This window comes from Chrysochloris asiatica, unplaced genomic scaffold, assembly GCF_000296735.1.
Source record: "Chrysochloris asiatica unplaced genomic scaffold, ChrAsi1.0 scaffold00003, whole genome shotgun sequence".
In the NCBI taxonomy this organism is placed as follows: domain Eukaryota; kingdom Metazoa; phylum Chordata; class Mammalia; order Afrosoricida; family Chrysochloridae; genus Chrysochloris; species Chrysochloris asiatica.
In genome coordinates this window covers 18900211-18920077 of record NW_006408521.1, presented here as the reverse complement: position 1 = coordinate 18920077, position 19867 = coordinate 18900211, and the positions used below count along the sequence as shown (strand labels likewise).

Sequence of the window (19867 nt, the reverse complement as noted above, 5' to 3'; positions counted from 1 at the left end):
GAACCTTGCATGGTTCTGATGCAATGGCTAGGCAATGACACTTTAAGAAGTATTAACATAGTAGAGGTAAATATGGAGTCCTGGTGTGGCGCTGTGGGTTAATGCGCTGGACTGCAAAATTGGTTTGAACTGCAAGGCCAGTGATTCAAACTCACCAGCTGCCCCTTGGATACCCTATACAGGGTCGCTATGGGTCAGAACCGACTCGATGGCACTTAACAACAACAAAAAGATGTAAATATTGTTGACACTGAAAATACAGACATGATGAATAACAAATGCAAAACTGTGGGCAAATCCATTGCCAAAAAGTGGCCACAAGTAGCTTGAGTTTACTACATTATTTTGTCACTTGCTTCTTGCTTTTATTCTGTCCCATGTTTTCATTGCTTCCCCTTTTTATTCTTCTTTCTTCTTACAAAGAGTCCATTCCTCCTCCTCTCACCCCTCCCACACCTCAGTTGAAAAAAGAATCTCAGAAAATTACAAAGTAAGAAAGATTTCTCTCTAGGAGTCCACCAGCCACTCTTCACAGTATTAGACACAGACTGCGGCACATTCTTAGTAGACACTGGACAGATGCCTAAGGTTCTTCAGTGGGTTCCATGTATTATAGAACTGTGAACCCCAGAGATCACTTGGAAGAGAGTTGGGAGCACAGTAACATGTATTTGTTTTCAGGAGTCTTTGTTAATTCGCTTTGATCACAATGCATTACAAAGCCAACCTAGTAGTTTCCTTGGCAACCTTCTTGAAGCTAGTCTGTTTTTGTCATAAAGACAGAGTCTACATAATATCTAAAAATAGTTTGCGGAAAGTAAATTGGTTCCTATGGTTGATATAGCTTTTTAATGGCATTCCTAACCTGCCAGTCAGATGGATTGGCCTGGTCTGAGCAGAGACTCACCAAGTGTCAGTCCACGCGTCCACACAGTAGTGTGACTAGGGCTGGTCTCACCCCCACTCCATGGCCCTCCTCCCATACCAGACCATAAAGAATGCTTAGTCATGCTTATTATCAAGTTTACTCATAGAATACATAGTATGTGGCAAATATAAGTGTAAGTCACTGAAATGTAATAATTCCTAGGTTATATGAATACCAACTACAGAATTGGTTTTGTAAAATCTTTCTACACTAAATTACAAAATTATTAGTCACTGAGCAGAAGCCTTTTTGTATTTTTCTCCTTCTTTTCCTTTAATTACTACTTCATCCTCAAAAACATTATTGATATAGGTTCAGAAATACTGCCACAATATTATAGCTAAAACACCAGAAGATGTGACTAAATCCACAACTATAAAAACACCAGCAGCAATGAAAACAACAGTGTGTGCTTGTAGTGCACGCAGGCGAAGCCATGTGATCCAAAGTATCATTGTCATTGGATAATAATGACAACTCTGACCAAAGTGCAGTAGAAGGCTCACAAAGTAAACTAGCCTAGACTTTAAGCATTGTTGTTGTTGTTGTTAGGTGCCATCAAGTCAGTATTGACTCATAATGACCCTATGCACAACAGAATGAAACACTGGCGTTCCTGGGCCAACTTCACAACTGTCACGCTTGAGCCCGTTGATGCTGCCATTTTGCCAATACATCTCACTGGGGGTCTTCCTCTTTTTCTCTGGCTCACCTTACCAAAAAGGATATTCCTTTCTAGTGACTGGTACCTCCTGACAATATATGTCCCAAGTATGAGAGACAAATTCTGGCCATCCTGGCCTCCAAGGAGCGCTCTGGCTGTATTTCTTCCAACACAGCTCTGTTGGTTCTTTTCGCAGCCCATGGCACTTTCAATATTCTCCTCCAACACCATAACTCAAATGAATCAATTCTTCTATGGTCTTCCTTATTCACTGTCCAGCTTTCTAATGCATATGAGGTTATTGAAAATACCATGGCTTGGGTCAGGCACACCTTAGTCTCAAGCTGACATCTTTGCTCTTCAACACCTTAAAGAGGTCTTGTGCAGCAGATTTGCCTAATGAAATATGTCATCTGATTTCTTGGCTGCTGCTTCCATGAGTGTAGATGGTTGATCCAAGCATTGTAGGTACATTTAGCATTGTAGGTACACTGATACATGTAAGCTGGAGTTATGAAAATGTTTTTGTTGCTATAACTATAGGAGTGTTTTTATTTAAAAAAAAATTTCTGCTAGAACACTGTATAAAGATTTTATAGATTGTCACCTTGGTGTCACCCCATCCGTAATAGTATCACCCACCTGGTGTGGTGCACACTCCCTACACTATCCAAGTGACACCATTGCTTCCATCCACTAGAAGGCAGGCACTGATGAGTCACTGGCAGGGAATCCTGACCTTTGGGAACAATGATACTCTTGCCATTGCTTGAATCCCTCCTTTGGGACTCCTTTGAAAGTGCTATGCTGTAAGTTATTATTGTGAAATATTAAATGACATTTCACATGATTTTGACTTTCTGTCTTGAGGCAAATAGGGAAACTCTGTTGTTGTTTACCATCAAGTCAGTTTTGGCTCATAGCAACCCATCATAGGGTTTCTGAGGCTGTAAATCTTTATGGGAACAGAAAACCTCATCTTTCTCCATGTAGCAACTGGTGGATTGTAATCACGTACCCTGCGGTTAACAGCCCAATGCATAACCCATACCACCTGGGCGCTGAGAAACTCTTGTGTGTCACCAAACTAGGAATGACAAGTAGGCAATGTGATGATGAAGAGAGTGACAGAATGAGAACTGTTCTGACTTGAAGTCATTGTAAGAGGAAGTGTGTGTGTGTTAGGGATTTTGTTAGTGATACGAAGCCCTTTATATCACGAAGCCCTTCATTTATTAACTAGGGAAGATTCCATCTAGGATTCCTATGGGCACCCACCCACGCAGCCATCTGAGATCCCTGGATGAGAGTGGAGAGTGGGTAGGCTGAAGGACATTGCACATACAAGAGTAATCTTGGTTTGCTCTTCTATTCCATTGGATTATCGTGCATATGGATGAAGACATTAGCAGTCCAAAGAAATAGTTTCACCAGAGCTCTGGTAGCGTAGTGGTTACGAATCAGGCTGCTAACCTCAGGGTCAGCAGTTCGAAACTACCAACTGTTCCACAGGAGAAAGATGAGGCTTTCTGCTCCCATAAAGATTTACAGCCTCGGAAACTCTGTACAGGGTCGCTATGAGTCAGAACCAACTCCACAGCACATAACCACAACAACAAGAACTACAAATGAAAATTGTAATCACTAACACTCATAACAGAACTTCATTTCTTTTTTAAATTTTGAATCATTTAGGGAAGACTTCAGATGTGGGTGGATGTTTTCCCCAAGAATTTGGGACCACCAGGCCCTCCTTTCAATATCACGCCCCGGAAAGCAAAGAAGTAAGTAATTCTGAGACCTGGCTGGACTAGGCTGGGTGCTTGGTGCAGAACTAGAGGAGAAAGTGACTGCAGCTGCATTTCTTTCAGGTATTACCTGCGTGTGATCATCTGGAACACCAAGGATGTTATCTTGGATGAGAAAAGCATAACAGGAGAGGACATGAGTGATATCTATGTCAAAGGGTAAGGTTAGCATGGAAGAGCCTCCAACAAAACCGAGGAATGAGATAGACTCTCTCATTGTTATCAGTTTCCTAGAGCTGCTGTGGCAAAGTCACACAAACAAGGAGCTTTTAAAATGTTTATTGTCTCACATTTCTGAAGACTGAAAGTCCCAGATCAAGATGTTAGCAAGAAGGTCAGATGTTCTCTCTTTCTAGTTCCTGGTGGGTGCTTGCAAACCTGGGTGTGCCTTGGCTCCAGCTCAGCCATCTCCCCTCTGAGTCTCCATGTCTCTTCTCTTCTGTTACAAGGAAACCAATCATTTTGGATTGGAATCTACATGACTGTAAGCTAACTGATAACATCCTTAAACACTGGTTCCAAACAGTCACAGATGTGGGGTTAGGACTTCATCATATCTGTTGGGGGACACAATTCAACCTATGACACCTTCACTAGCTTGAATTTTCAGTATCAAAGGTGCCCAGGATAAGATTCTTTGTCACCTGGAGCTATTTTTCTTCTTAGCGTAGTCTACTTAGGAAACTCCTGGAAGACTGGGAAGGAACAGGCCAAAAAATCTGTATGGAGCTTGTTTATGAGCAGAGATATCCAATAATTATAAGAATTGATATGTATGAATATGTCTTTGCTTCTCTTTTAACAAACTGAGTTTCCTTCCGTTTATTCAGCAATTTGTTATTTCTGACGCTTTGGGGTCATGCAGTTTAGCTTTATTCCTTTTCGATGTCCTGCATAAGTAGCCTTAAGAACACAAGTAAAGCTTCCAAATTTCTTTTTATATCTGTATTTTGTTACCAGCAACTAATGTCTATGGAAAAGAGGAAACATTAATAGATTTCTGAAAAATCACTCATTACACTAACATTTATGAATGCCTGTATCCAACACGTAAAATGCCATTTTTGTTCAGTATTCTGTTCCTTGCATAATTCAGCTCTAAATAACTCATATTGTGTATGTTATGCTTTGATGTTAAATGCATGGTGGGCTCCCCCAACTCGAGCCCAGCAACACAGGTTCAAATCCTGGTATTTTCAGTAATCTCACACTGCCTACACATCCTTGTCTGTAAAATAGAGATGTTATTGTTGTTAAGTGCAGTCAAGTCGGTTTTAACCCATAGCAACTCTGTATAGGGTTTCCGAGGAGCAGCTGGTGAGCTTGAACCACCAATCTTGTGGTTCAAACCAACCTTGTGGTCCAGCGTGTTAGCCCACAGCACCACAAATAGAGATAAGATACTACAAGTGTCCCAGGGAGACCTAGAGTATTCAGTTACTTGACCCATTTAGAACAGTGCCTGGCGCATAGTAAACACCATTTGAGTATTAGCTAGTATCGTTACTGTTCACAGGCCCTCACTGAGTGTGATTCCTTGATAAGTAAAAGATAAGAATTGTTGAAAACCTGACATACTCAAAAATTGGGAGCAAAGTTTCACTCATGATCCCATGTGACCCTCAATCAAAACTTTTGTTAAAGACATAATTACTATCATTTAGGTTCACTGTAAACAGGGAACGTTTCATTAACTTCTTCATTATTCTTTCTCGGTTCAGGATCTTATTACCATTCCCCAAGGAAAACTAATCCCAGCTAATTATATATATGCAAATTTATTTAACTATCATAAGCTCCTTTTTTTTTTTCTTTTCAAATCAGAGAAACAAACTCAAGTAAATACTGGACTGTAAAAATTCCTCTGATCAAAAATCTGAAACACAACTGAAAGTACCATGAAATATTTGGAATTAAAATCCAAATATAATATGTGGAAGGAGTCCCGGCGGTATTATGGGTTACTTGCTGGACTGTTAACTTCAGGTTTGGCAGTTAGAATCCCCAGCTGCTCCACAAGAGAATGATGAGGCTTTCTGCTCCTGTAGAGATTTACAGCCTCAGAAAACCCCCTCTACAGGGTCGCTATGGCACACAACAACAACAACAGTGGCTGTGGAAAGATGAAGAATGCACAAATGGCATGCCTAGCACCGCACAATATGGTGCATACAAAATGATACACCTAGAATGCCATATTTTTATAAATGATGTACCCACATATAGCACGCATAGCACACATAAGACATGATGACATGAGGTGGGAAAGGTGTGGCAAAACCATGCAATGCGTGAGTCATTTGTGTGAAATTACGGTCGTTGTGTTAGATTGACACTTGGCCACAACAGCCTCAGACTCACTGGTGACCATGAAGAGGGTGCAGACAGGACTAGACAGGATTTGGGTCCTTATTTTTAGGGTCTATTTAGGGTCTATTTCATGAGTCTATTTAGCAACCACAGAGTATTGGTTTAACTTGTCTTAAAATGAAAACATGAAAGTATTTCTTGTGACATCAGAGAGGGTGGTGAGCTTCAGGTGGTGAGCCGCTGGGGGGCGGGTGATGGTGGCATTTGGGGGATGTATCAGGAGGTTCACCTGATGAGGTTATAGCCAAGACAGTATGAACTGTCTTCAGTGAGTTGGTTAAAAAGTTTAACTGTCAAAAGAAGTCCAGTTAATTTAGCTAGTCAGTTAACTGACCAGCCCAAAGTAAAACTACTATTATTTTCCTATGCCATTGAATCAGTTCTGACTCATTGCAACCCCATAGAACAGAGTAGAACTGTCCCTAGAGGGTTTCCTAGTCTTTGTTGATATTAAATACCACTACCAGTGATATAAGGAGCTCTGGTAGCGTAGTGGTTACGAATCGGGCTGCGAACCGCAAGGTCAGCAGTTCGAAACTACCAGCTGTTCCTGGGAGAAAGATGAGGCTTTCTGCTCCTGTAAAGATTTACAGCCTCGGAAACCCCGTATAGGGTCACTATGAGTCGAAACCGACTTCACGGCACATAACAACAACAACAACCAGTAATAGGGGTGTTTTGGTGGGGTGTTGTCGGATATGCACTGGACCTCAAGACCATTTGAACTGCAAAGTTGGCAGTTCAAACTCACTAGATGCTCCTCGGATACCCTATTCAGGGTTGCTATGAGAGAACTGACTCTACAACACCCAACAACAATCAAGAATAGGACTTCATGTTAGTAAGCAACTTTTAGTCTCCATGGTCCTTTGAGGCAGAATAGTAGAGCTGGACTTCAGAGTCAGACTGTCCTGGGGAAAAATACTGAATTCTGTCTGTTATTGACTATGTGACTTTGTTTAAGTTCCATATCCTCTCTGAACCTTTGCAGTTTCTTCATTTGAAGAATAAAATAATGCATGCTGAGTGCCTGGTTCACAGCAGATGAGCATTAGCATGAGTTGAAGATTTCCCTCTTCCAAATCATGATCTCTTTTTCTGTCCTCGTACTGACCACGTGAAGGGGCACACATCACTGCTTCTTTTTATAAGTGAGGAGATGAGGCCAGGCCTGCTTCCTCCCAGGAAGCACCATCTGTGAGGCCCAGGCACCAGTATTTTCAATAGCTCCCCAGTTGATTTTAATGTGCAGTCAGCGTTGAGAACTATGCATTTTTTTCAGTCTAAACTCGAATGCTAACTCCCATTTCCAAACCAGGACTCTTCCCAGAAAATAAGATATGACAATAACTTCTTTCCAGGCATGTCCGTTCATTCTTTCCTTCAACCAGTATTTATTTTAGTGTCTACTCTGTGCCAGGCACAAATCAAAGGGAACTTTTTGAATGTTAAAATTTAAAAATTTACCTTGAAAGTTGTTTACTGAAATAAACTCATAGATATGTATGTGGAAATAATATATTATTGCTAGTCTCATTCATTTGATCATAGTGAATTTTAAGAATAATAAAAGAAGGAAGCCTTAAGATGGCTTGATTCATGCCTCTCTTGTTTGTTTAAGAAAAATATGGAGAAAGAAATGCTAAAGTTTTGAGCTAATGCATGTTCCTTGTGCCTATCTGTGATGATGACAGACACTAATGAGTTAGAGCTAGGGAGACTGACATCATAGCCAGCAAACTTCAGCGGACCCAAAATAGAAGCTAAATTGTTGATATTTTCCAGAAAATTTCATCTTATCCCTGCTAGATAGAGTCTAAAGGATTTCCTGCTTTGGTTTTAGAGGAATTATATTTTATTTGGCTAAAATCTGTGTTGGATGCAACAGAGCGCCTCCCCTTCATAAATCACCCCCAGCTTTGTAGACAACTGGAACTTGCCCAAGAAAAGTGCATTAATATTCTCCTGCTTCACTCCTCTAATCACCGCACAATTCTGCAGCTAGATGACTTGTCAATCACATGAGGCTAAGTCTGTTTGCCTCTGCTTTTCAGCTGGATTCCTGGCAATGAAGAAAACAAACAGAAAACAGATGTCCATTACAGGTCCTTGGATGGCGAAGGGAATTTTAACTGGAGATTCGTTTTCCCGTTTGACTACCTCCCAGCCGAACAGCTCTGCACAGTTGCTAAAAAAGTGAGCTTTGAAACACGCCAGTTGGAAGTGGATGTCATGGGGCCTTCCTTAACTCAGAAACTCAAAAAATGTCAGAGCGTCTCAGAGGTCATTGGGTGTAGCTCCCCTGGGGCAGATGGGAAACCCGAGACCCATAGAGGTGCAGATATTGCTCAAGGTCGCACAGCTATGACAAGTATTTATGTAATTAGGAAGTATAAGGAACACTGTGGTCCTTGGCAACAGGATGAAGGAACTAGTAAAGGGTGGATGTGGAGTCTTGTATCAATACAAATGTATATCTTATGTGATAGAAAAGCTCGGTTTCTTCCCATGAAAGGCATAACTGTCTGACTAATTAGCCAAAGTGGGTTCCCTTTTTAAACCTCAGTATCAGCCTCGCCATCTTCAGAAGCACCTCCTTGAGGACTCAGGGTCCGTGTGGTCCTGATTAATAAGAGTCTCCATTTTAGGGCTCAGCTTAACCTGGCTTATACCAAAAAAGGACTTATTGGTTTACATTAGTAACAGAGTTGGCTGGCTTTAGGAACACCTTGATTCCCAGCTTGAAATGATGTCTTGAGAAATTTGTTTCTGCCTCCTCCTCCTCTGTGGCCATATTTCCACGTGGGCTCTTCCCTTGTGGAGACAAGATGACTGCCAGCAGCCCCAGCTAACATCCTGTATTCTAGCAATATCAGCAGAACAAGAAGAACAAATCACCATGGCTCCAACCAGAGCTCTAGAATTGGGCCTCAGGGTCTCTTCTGGTATGAGACCATGTGCCCATCCCTGAGCCATTCATTGTTGCCCAAGAATACAGTGCTCTGATTGGGCAGGCCCAGGAATGAGGGCTGGAATCAGCTCCTCCCAAATTGCATGGACTAAGAAGGCAAGGGGCAGTTCCCAAGGAGAATTTGGGTGCTAAAGGGACCTGAAACCTCAGCAGGCAACAATAGCATATGTCTTCTTTAGCATCCCACCCAGCCCATTCTGTTTCTCCCCTCTGTACCTGCCTGGTCACCTCTCCTAGCATGATCTCTTGCAGCACAGTCAGGTGGGACCAGACAACAGGAAAGCGGGCTCCTTAGACCCAGACTCTCTCAGCCTGACAGAGGGGAACATTCAGGAACTACAAATAATAAATAACTGGAAGGGAATTCCCTTCCTGCTGAGCCAGAGGGACACAGGCGACTTTGGGGTATGGAGATGGGACTTTTGGCTAATACTGTCTGGGCAGAAGCAAGGAAGAGAAGTGAGAACGTGGAGGTCCCTTAGCCAGTTCTCCCTCCATTAATCTTTAGTGTGAGGGATCTGGGGGTCTTAGTTGACCACAAGCATATAAAAGTGGTATTTTTTTAAGAGTTAAAAATGCCAGAACATTTTGAAACTGCACGATAAAAGAGAGATATCTGGGCCCCAGTCTCCCAACCTCCATGTAAAAGTGGAGTGTATAGTAGAGGATTTGTAAGGGCCCATCCACTCAGACATTTGTGTGGGGCCGGTGAAGTCACCTGAACAGAGGTAACACCTCAGCAGGTGATGTTGTGGGTGGATATAGAACAACTTGGCTTTGGAAAGATAATCTAATCAGGTCCTAGTGGTCGTCAGGGGGCAGATTAAATCGCTCCCAACCTGAGGGCAGGCAGCAGGAATTCACACTGATAGGAACATGGCAGGAAACCTTCTGTTTGGGAATCGCCTGGGATATCCTTTTTGTCACCCAGCTGGTGGCCCTGAGATTTCCTGGGGTGCCCACCTGCTCACCATATACATGGATTGGGTCGCTAGGAACATCCAGGGGATGCAAGGGAAAAACAAGGCCCCGTGCCTTGATGTTGCAGTTTTAAGGTCTCCGAGTCCAGTAATTGGTACCATTGGGCTTGTCTGTTTCTTTTGTCATTTTAGGAGCATTTCTGGAGTGTCGACCAAACTGAATTTCGGATTCCACCCAAACTCATCATTCAGATATGGGACAATGACAAGTTCTCCCTGGATGACTATTTGGGTAGGGCTTAAATCGCATCATTTTCTCTCAGAAATTACAATTAGAATTACTGAAACCAGTGAACACTTAGAATCAGTTATTTGAGTCTGCAATACTTGTTGGTAATTTGGGAGTGGAGGCACACCCAAATCACCTGGATGACCTGGCAGTGTGGCCCACCCATCTGTCTCAAGTCCTCTGAGAAGTGGGCACATGAATGCAGCCTTTCCGTGATCCCTAACCACTCTCCATGTCTTCTGTTGAGGGTCTTGCTTGGTCTCCTGCCTCTCTATGAAGACTCTAATCCTGTTTTCACTAGGGGACATCTAGCCCCACATCCTCCAATCCACCCCACCCCAGTACCTCAGAATAGGTTCTCAGGCCCTCCTCCACATTGCCCTCATAAGTTAGCAGGGGCCCTTAATCCCCAGCCACGTGCTCTTCCCCATCCTCTGCCATTAAAGACCCTTCCTTTACTTGGCAAGCTCCACCCCTACTGCCACCCCCTCCCCCACCGGACTGCTGTGGGCTGTGCTCACCTGATTCCCACTCTCCTGGTCCTGAGTCTGTCTCATTGGCTGACTCAATCTCTTTAAACACAGGCCTGCCCTCTGGTGCTTCAGGTCTTCCCTGGGCCCCTTCAGTGACTTATCCACTGTGACTTATCCACTGTCCCCTCTCAAGGTGTGATTCCTAAACCAGTGTGAAGCCCGACCCCTCACAGTGCCTGACGTCAGATAATAAGAAACTATTATGATAATTATTCCCATTTGCCGACCAGAACCTTTCACCTTTATGTTTAGCTGACACTTCAAATTCACCATGATTGCAATCAAACTCAGCCTTACCTCCCTGGCTGGCCTCATCCTGCACTCCACATGAATTTCTTTTGCTATTCCAGGCACAATCATTTCTCCAGTCACCTAGGCAGAAACACCCAGAGTCCCCTGCGATTCCTCTTCTCTATTGCTCACCTTCACTCAGCTGTTCAATCCCAACCATGTAACCTGCTTGATCACTCACATTTATCATCTTATTTCCATGATCTCTGTCACTTGCCAGTTCAGATCTCATTTTCTCATAGTCAACTGTAGCCCTTAGTTTGTCACCCTACTTCAATGTGACTTCCAAGGGGTTTTTCTAGATGAGACATACCCACAGTGGCTGGTGACTCATCTTGTTCATCCCTTTAGCTCTTAAAGTAACTGATGCAGTGGTTTTGACTTAGTCGGTATTCAGTAACTTATAGAGCAGTTGTTGTTGTTGTTAAGTGTCGTTGAGTCAGTTCCAATTCATATGGACCCTGTATAGGGTTTCCAAGGAGTGGCTGGTGGGGTTGAACTGCCAACCTTGTAGTGAACAAGCCAGTGTTTATCCTTCAACACCACACAAGGACTATGAGTAGTAAAAATGTATACACTAAATTCCAGGATAGTAGAGAAGATAGAAGGAATACACAGAGTCACTGTACTAAAAGGAAATGGTTAATGTTCAACCGTTTCAAGAGGTAGCATATGATCAAGAGCCAATGATACTCAAGGAGGAAGTCCAAGGTGCACTGAAGGAATTGGCAAAGAACAAGGCACCAGGAATTGATGGACTCAAAATTGAATTCAAGAAAGTGAGGTGGCACAGGAGGCACTCACTCATCTCTGCCAAAAAATTTGGGATGTGGCAGACTGATTGGATGAGATCCATATTTGTGTCCATTCCAAAGAGAGGTGACCCAATGGAATGCAGAAATCATCGGACAATCTCTTTGATATCTCAAGCGAGTAAAGTTTTGCTAAAGATAATACAGAAATGGTTACAATCATACATTGACAGAGAACTTCCAGAGGTTCAAGCTGGATTCAGAAGAGGCCTTGGAATGAGAGATATCATTGCTGATGTCCGATGGATCTTAGCTGAAAGCAGAGAATATCAGAAAGATGTTTAACTGTGCTTTATTGACTACAGAGAAAAGATTGAAGTTGTCAAGGACTTCATTCTTCTTGGATCAACTATCAACACTCATGGAAGCAGCACTCAAGAGATCAGATGACATATTGCATTAAGCAAATCTGTTGTACAAGACCTTTTTAAAGTGTTGAAGAGCAAAGATGTCAGCTTGAGGACTAAGGTGCGCCTGACCCAAGTCATGGTATTTTCAATAACCTTATATGCATTCAAAAGCTGGACAGTGAATAAGGAAGATCGTAGAAGAATTGATGCCTTTGAATTATGGTGATGGAGGAGAGTACTAAAAGTACCATGGACTGCCAAAAGAACCAATAGATCTGTTTTGGAAGAAGTGCAGCCAGAGTGCTCCTTAGAGGCCAAGATGGCTAAGCTTCATCTCTCATACTTTGGACATATTGTCAAGAGGGACCAGTCGCTGGAAAAGGGTATCATGTTTGGTAAGATGGAGGGTCAGAGAAAAAGTGGAAGACCCCCAATGAGATGGATTGGCCAGGTGGCAGCTTTGATGGACTCAACAGTGGTGAGGTTGGCCCAAGATCGGACATTGTTTCATTCTGCTGTGCATAAGGTCACTATGAGTCTGTGCTGACTCGATGGCACCTAACAACAACAGAGAATTAATCATAGAAATAATCTGATAACAAATAAGGAGAATGACTATATTGAAAAGTGTCCAGTGAGTAAGTGGTTATGTTGTTGTTGTTAAGTGCTGTCGAGTCGATTCCAACCCATAGCGACCCTCTATAGGCTTTCCGAGGAGCAGCTGGTGAGCTTGAACCACTGACCTTGCAGTTCAAACAGCTTTGCAGTCTGGTGCATTAGCCCACAGTGCCACACCAGGACTCCAAGTGGCTATAGCTGTCCCCAAAAAGAGACAGGACGAAAGTACGCAAAGACTCAGGAAGGCTGAGACACACTGAAATCCTGGATCCAGTTAGATGATGAACACTCTCTGAACTGGGCAACTTAAAGGGGATCTGCCATACACTTCACTAGTGTTCTTTGCTGGCACGGTCAAAGACTAAATTCTCACTCCAGCAATCCATGGACTTGATCCCACATGGCAAACAACAGCTTCTTAAAGAAAGGTTCATGTGAAGGCCCACACTCAAAAGACGGTCATGATGGAAGTGATACTAAAGAGTTTATGCCTCATATCATGGAAGACATAAATGTGCTTCTGCAAGTACCCTGGCCCAGGTTCCCTAAGTCCTGGTGAGAATATGGTATTTAGCCAGTTATTTTCCTTTTCAAGCTCATGTTCCCAAGGTTACACTAGAAGAGACTCGAATGTTCTACAGAACTTCCCATGTTCCAAGAATCAGTCTTTACTGAAAGCCAAGTGGCCTTTCTGTTCAAGGCAGTTCAGAAACAGAATGAGCAAGTTTAAAATCCAAGGGCCTTAAGTTCAGTGGAAACACTGTTTATAGATGTGTAAGTACTGTGAAGATAGTAGAAGAATTGATGCCTTTGAGTTGTGGTGTTGGAAGAAGTGCAGCCAGAGTGCTCCTTGGAGGCCAAGATGGCTAAGCTCCGTCTCTCATACTTTGGACATATTGTCAGGAGGGAACAGTTGCTGGAGAAGGATGTCATGCTGGGTAAGGTGGAGGGTCAGAGAAAAAGAGGAAGACCCCCAACGAGATGGATTGGCCAGGTGGCATCATTGATGGCGTCAAGTGTGGCAGCGGTAGTGAGGTTGGCCCAGAATGGGACATTGTTTTGTTCTGCTGTGCATGGGGTCGCTATGAGTCGGTTCCGACTCGATGGCACCTGACAACAACAACATCAAGTACTGTGAGCTTATAGAACAACTGTGTTTCTGCTCCTATCTTTGAGAAAGAGAACTTGGACTTCTCTGTCAGATGCTAAACAGTAGAGTGGTATTTCCTATGCTGTTGTCCATCCTACCTGGAAGGAAATCTCTATCTACCAGCATCCCATTCTCTAACTCACCTATCACCTGTTCACAATCACTGTCTGCCTGTCCTCTGACAAGAACATTCTGTTCACCTATGAATGATAGCAGGTTTGAAGCTTATTTAGGTTTAATGTTGTTTTCTTGGCTAGGTTGCCTGGAACTTGATTTGCATCACACAATCATGCCAGCAAAATCATCAGAGAAATGCCATTTGGACATGATTCCGGACCTCAAAGCAACAGACCCCCTCAAAGCAAAGATAGCATCACTCTTTGAGCAGAAGTCTATGAGAGGGTGGTGGCCATGCTATGCGGATAAAGATGGCGCCCGAGTGATGGCCGTGAGTATTTTTGGTTGGGGATCATTTATTCCTTTTATCATTTAAGTTTTGCTTATTATTCCAGATAAAGTAAAGAAGTGTTAAATAGGTCGGATTAAATTCTGGGAATGGTTTGTAACTTGGATTACAAGAGCTGTTGGGAGATATGGTGTCTGTGTTTCAGGTTGACAAAAGTGAGGGGATTAGAATGATCCCCAAACCGGAAATTAAAGTGGTTGCACTGCATTTCTTTAGGACCCTTCCTCACTTCTTCAACAAGGAGGTTTAGTTTATGAAGAGCTTCGAATACATTACAATACAGAAAAAAGGAACTTGGAGGTTTTCTCACCATTTATAAAAGCCGAGGAGGGAGGGGTTTTAGGCAGTACTGACATCCATGGAACAAAAAGGTCATAATTTACAAGCGAGTTTGGCTGGCTTTGGCTGGCTTTGTCTGGTTTTGGCTGGCTTTGGCTATATTTTCATATAGAAGCTGTAGGATGAGTTATCACACCATGTCACAAAAGACTACTTTATTCATTGTCTATTACCAATTTTAATTTTAATTATGATTCAGGCAACACACTAATTGCCTTCCATACATAATTTTATTTTTCAAAGCACCTTTGAGATATACTTCACAAACAAAAAACTGAGCCCATTCAAAGTGTCCATTTCAGTGAGTTGTAACAAATGTATGCATCACCATCCACAACATTCCCATCACCACCCAAAGTTTCCCTGTAACCTGTGCAGTCCATTTCTCTCCATCTGTTCAAGGCAACCACGCATCTGCTTTCTGTCACTATAGACTGTAGTTGTTCATTGCCATCAAAGGGGTTCCAACTCACAGTGACTCTGTATAGAGTTCCCCAGGAGTGGCTGGTGAGTCTGAATCACTGACCTTGTTGTTCAAACCAACTTTGTGGTCCAACACTTATCCTACAGTGCCACACCAGGACTCCTGGTCATCTAATATTAGAATAACAGAGAGACCACAAGCAGATGACTTAAACAAACAGAAATTTATATTCTCGCACAGTTTAGGAGGCCAGAGGTCCAAATTCAGGGTGCTGGCTCTGAGGGAAGGCTTACCCTCTCTGTTGGCTCTGGAGGAATGTCCTTGTCTCCTCTGAGCTCAAGCTCCTGCTTCTGGCCAGTCTCCATGTGGCCCGGCACCTGTCTTCCCCCAGCTCTGCTTGCTAGCTTTGGTTTCATCTCTTTTATGTCTCAAGAAAGGTTGACTGAAAATACATCCTACACTAATCCTGACTCAGTAGCATAGTGAAGACAACCAAATGGGATTATAGCTTCAGGCATATTTTGGGGAGGCATAATTCAATCCACAACAATTAGTTTGCACATCATTTCATTATTTCCACTGCCATGGTTCCTCAAATGCTGGTGACCTCGTCTGCTTTCGTGGGCCCTAGGAAGTCTGTCAAAGCTTTAGATAAGTTTAACTCTAAAAGGAGGCCTGGGAGAAAGACAAGGCTATCTGCACCCATAAAGAGTTAGTCTCAAAATGTGAAACAAAACTCAAAATTATTTTTTTTTTAAAAAGACCAGGCTTACTGGTCAGAAAGAGACTGGAGTAACCCGAGACTATGACCCTTGACCACCCTTCATGTCTGGAAAGGAGATCACCTTCATGCCCCAGCTTTCAGCCAAGCAGTAGATAGGCATATAGGGTGGACAACAGTAGGGTATGCTCACCATGAAGTGGTCAACCATTGAAGATCAAAAGGAAAACATTTACCCAAGGGTAGCATGGAGGGTGGAATGGCACTGGGACCACAGAGAGGAAGTGGGTAACTGCTGGTACATGGAGGGGACTGGAATCATTGAGATGAAACAAAGTATATGGCTTGTTGGATGTAAACTGATGATCTTGTCTGTAAACCTTCACTCAATTCACAATAAAAAGTTCAAAACAAAAAAATTAGTCTCAGAAAGTCTGAAGAGCAGTTTTACTTTGTCCTATGCTGGTGATGCTAAACATTGGACTGCTAATCCCAAGGTTGGCAGTTCAAACCCACCAGTTACTACAAGGAAGAAAGATGAGGCTTTCTGTTCCCATAAAGATTTACAGCCTCAGAAACTCATGCAGGTTTGCTCTGAGTTGGGACTGACTCAGCGGCACTTCACACCAATATAGAGTCGCTATGTGTCAGAATGGAGTGGATGGCTGTGGGTTTGGGGGTTTAAAACGAATGGACACATTTCTACACCTCTTTCAGCCTCAATATTCTCATCTTCACATGAGAATGATACAGTTCAACTTTACAGGACTGTCATAAGCATCACATGAGATTACCCCTACAGAAGAGTGTCTAGCACATCATTCAGGGACCTGTCACCAGGGAAGCAGCATTAGTCACTCATTTGGCTGCTGTACATCAAGTTCCTGCTATGTGCCAGGATCAGCACTGGGTACTGGGGCGACAGTGTTTTGCCTGAAGAGACATGGCCCTACTCTCTTGGAGCTGATGGCGTACTCTCTCAATAGATGTTAGATAGTGTTGTTAGCGATTTTCACCTTAACCTGGGCTCAAGTAAAGTTACAAAAGAAAGTGTGTGAGAAAGCAAGGAGATTGATGTGAGAACGCTCGATACAGAGGGATACAGAGAATGGAGAGCAGCGAGCAGGGAGGAGAGGGAAGTAATTTGTCCTCACAGTTTCCCACACGGAGTTGGTTCAGAAACACATGGAGAGGAAATGTGATGAAATCTCTGGAGGAAAATTTAAGGCAATCTAAGGATTGTTTTACAAGAATAAAAATCATTGCTTGGGGAATACTCCTTGGGTTGAAATAAAAATATTTGTGAAACGTGATGTCATGTGTTTAACCTGTTCTGCTTTACTGAAGGGGAAAGTGGAGATGACGTTGGAAATCCTCAATGAGAAGGAGGCCGACGAGAGGCCAGCAGGGAAGGGACGGGATGAACCCAACATGAACCCCAGGCTAGACCCACCAAAGTGAGAGGCCTTCTTTGTTCTCAACCTTGTCTGATCCCCAAACACCTGCAGTCTGACAGCCCCCCTCCAATTGGCTTAATGGAATGGATTAGCTGTTGTCCTTTTAATTTTCTGTTGCATAGTGGGAGGTGGAAGTTGGAGATGGTGGCGATATGACTTCATTTTAATCACTCTTCTTTTCCATGAAACCAAAATGTAGTGTGTCTTCAGGAGTTTAGGAAGCTGCAATAAGTTAAAGCACCTTTCTCTGCCAACTATGGGGAATAATATATTTTCTTGACCTTATGAATGCTATTAATTATTCTTTGAACTGTGTTGTGCTCTGTGATAAAATACGTGTCCCTCCTGAGTTGGGAAGGTAATACCATTTCTTTGCAATGCAGCCGACCAGAAACCTCCTTCCTCTGGTTCACCAACCCATGTAAGACCATGAAGTTCATCGTGTGGCGGCGATTTAAGTGGGTCATCATCGGCCTGCTCTTCCTGCTGATCCTGCTGCTCTTTGTGGCTGTGCTCCTGTATTCCTTACCGGTGAGAGCCCTCAGCCTCTTGTCTTGGCTTTCTTTGTGCACGGTGCCCATTCTCTAACTTGGTATTTGTCTTTACTGTCCTTCAGAAGGATGAGTCACAAAGCAGTTAAGGGGTCACAACCCTTCAGCTTTTGAAATGTTAAAAGCAATGCACCTTGCGATTAGAATGACATCCGTAGTGTTTCACGAGTTCCAATAGACTTCATGGTTTCATGAATTCCAGGAGACATCTCAGACCTTTATCAACATATGCCTGGACCTTAGCCTGCCTGTCCAACTGATCATGCTTCAGACTTTCAGACCTTTCCCCAAACCATTCTGCATCCTTACTCATTGCTCTATATTGAAGGTCACCCAAATCTGGGCTCACTTGTAAGTCTGTACAAACCATGTTCTCCACCCAAACTAGATTGTTGCTGTTGTTGTTGAGTGCTGTCACCTTTTATATGGTTTTACACAGTTTTCCACCTTTCACACTAGGTTTCAATTCCTAGCGGCCCTGTATAGGTTTCTAAGGAGCAGCTGGTGGGTTTGAATTGCCGACCTTGTGGTTGACAGTCCATTGCTGAGTCTACAGTGCCACAGCAGGAGTCCAAACTAGATTGTTTGTTGTTGTTGTTAAGTGCCGTCGAGTCGGTTCCGACCCATAGCGACCCTGTACTAGATTGTAGCTTCCCTCAAATACTCATTGTCCTTTCTCACCAGGATGCTTTTGCCTATGTTATCCTTTTGCCAGGGTTTGGTCTATTAGAATTGTACCCAAGTCACACATTGCCTCCTCCTGAAATTTCCGTTAATCACCCCAAACATAAATGGGAATCCAAGTGGGAGATTTGGCAGTATGCCTAGAAGTGATCCTTAATCCCTCCATTCAGGGAATGCATTGAGCTTTACAGTAGGCTAGGAGCTAGGGATAGAGACAGAGGAGTCGCTCAGGGGTGCACTCAGCTAAAAGGGGAGATTGTGTCCACCCAAAGACATCTCAGAAGAAAGTCCTGAAGAGCTACTTCTGAAAAATCAGTCACTGAAAACCCTATGGAGTGCAGCTGTACTCTGACACACATGGGCTTGCCGTGAATCAGGATGAACTAGGTGGCAAGTAGAAAGACGGGGTATGAAGTAAATACAGAAATAACCAAAGTGTGATTTCTGCCCATAAGTGGTTCCTTTCCAGGAACAAACAGACATAGGAACAAGCAAAGTTCCATGAGAGTCAGGCTGTTACAGAGACATAGCCCTGGGTGCCCACTGCTGAGGAAGGGTTCACCAAGGAGGGCACATTTAAGCTCAGTTTGCCAAGGGAAGAAGAGATCATCCAGGCAGAGGAAACCATGAGCAGAAACAAGATGGGTGGCACTGAGGGCCACAGTAGGCATTCAGAAACTCTTACTTCAGTTCATTTTCCTAACAATATAGACTCTTTAATGTTTGGGAGCATAGTCATACCGCCATTTTGTCTTAGTTGTGTCCCATTACAATACTCCCATTTTCAAAAAAAGTATGAACACACTTGCAATCTTCTAGTTAGAAACAGTCTAATCTGCCTTGAGCATTAAAAAAGTTCCTCATAATGTTTGGGGAGGGGGTTCCCCCATGGTTTAGATTGTATTGATTTAATCCAGTGGTTCTCAACTGGGACAATTTTGATTGCCCCAGGGAGCATTTGGAATACCTGGAGACATTTTTTGGTTGTCACACTGGGCGGTACTACTGGCATGTAGTGAGTGGAGACCAAGGATACTGCCCAACATCCCGCAATGTACAGGAAAGCCCTACAATCAAGAATGATCTGGTCCAAAAGGTCAATAGTGTAAAGCTTGGGAAACCCTAACTTAAATACATATTCTTATCACTGTTTCTGGTTCCTTTTCAGAATTATTTGTCAATGAAGATTGTGAGGCCAAATGCATAAGAAAAGCAAAGGCTTCTTTTCAAGAGTTCTCCAACAATCAGGGAATCTTGTCTTCATTTATGGACCAAAATCAAGTTGATGTTGTTTGTGCCTAAGACCTTGGACACTTGACGCATTCCACCACTTCACCGAGACCTCTTAGCTCCCAAAGGACCCAAGTCCAGGAATGTCAGGCCAACAAGCAACATTTTCATCTTACTATCTTTTCAAGTATTAAAAGCTTTATTTTCTAAAAGTTTTAAGCATATTTTTTTCAGAACATTTTTAAGATGGCTGACTCCATTTAAAAATCATTTTTTATTATTCAATTTTTG

The 19867-nt window shown here is 43.0% G+C and overlaps 1 protein-coding gene across 2 annotated transcripts in view; it reads left to right on the top strand.

The window, feature by feature from the left end:
* MYOF (myoferlin) overlaps window positions 1-19553 on the top strand; it is a 188516-nt gene extending 168963 nt beyond the window's left edge. For both annotated transcript variants that reach the window (XM_006831148.1, XM_006831147.1), the window contains 8 exons: window positions 3288-3376; window positions 3464-3559; window positions 7825-7966; window positions 9854-9953; window positions 13962-14152; window positions 17002-17111; window positions 17495-17642; window positions 19515-19553. In XM_006831148.1, coding sequence (XP_006831211.1) covers window positions 3288-3376; window positions 3464-3559; window positions 7825-7966; window positions 9854-9953; window positions 13962-14152; window positions 17002-17111; window positions 17495-17642; window positions 19515-19553 — 915 coding nt within the window. The remainder of the gene's footprint in view (window positions 1-3287; window positions 3377-3463; window positions 3560-7824; window positions 7967-9853; window positions 9954-13961; window positions 14153-17001; window positions 17112-17494; window positions 17643-19514) is intronic.
* The last annotated feature ends 314 nt before the right edge of the window (window positions 19554-19867 follow it).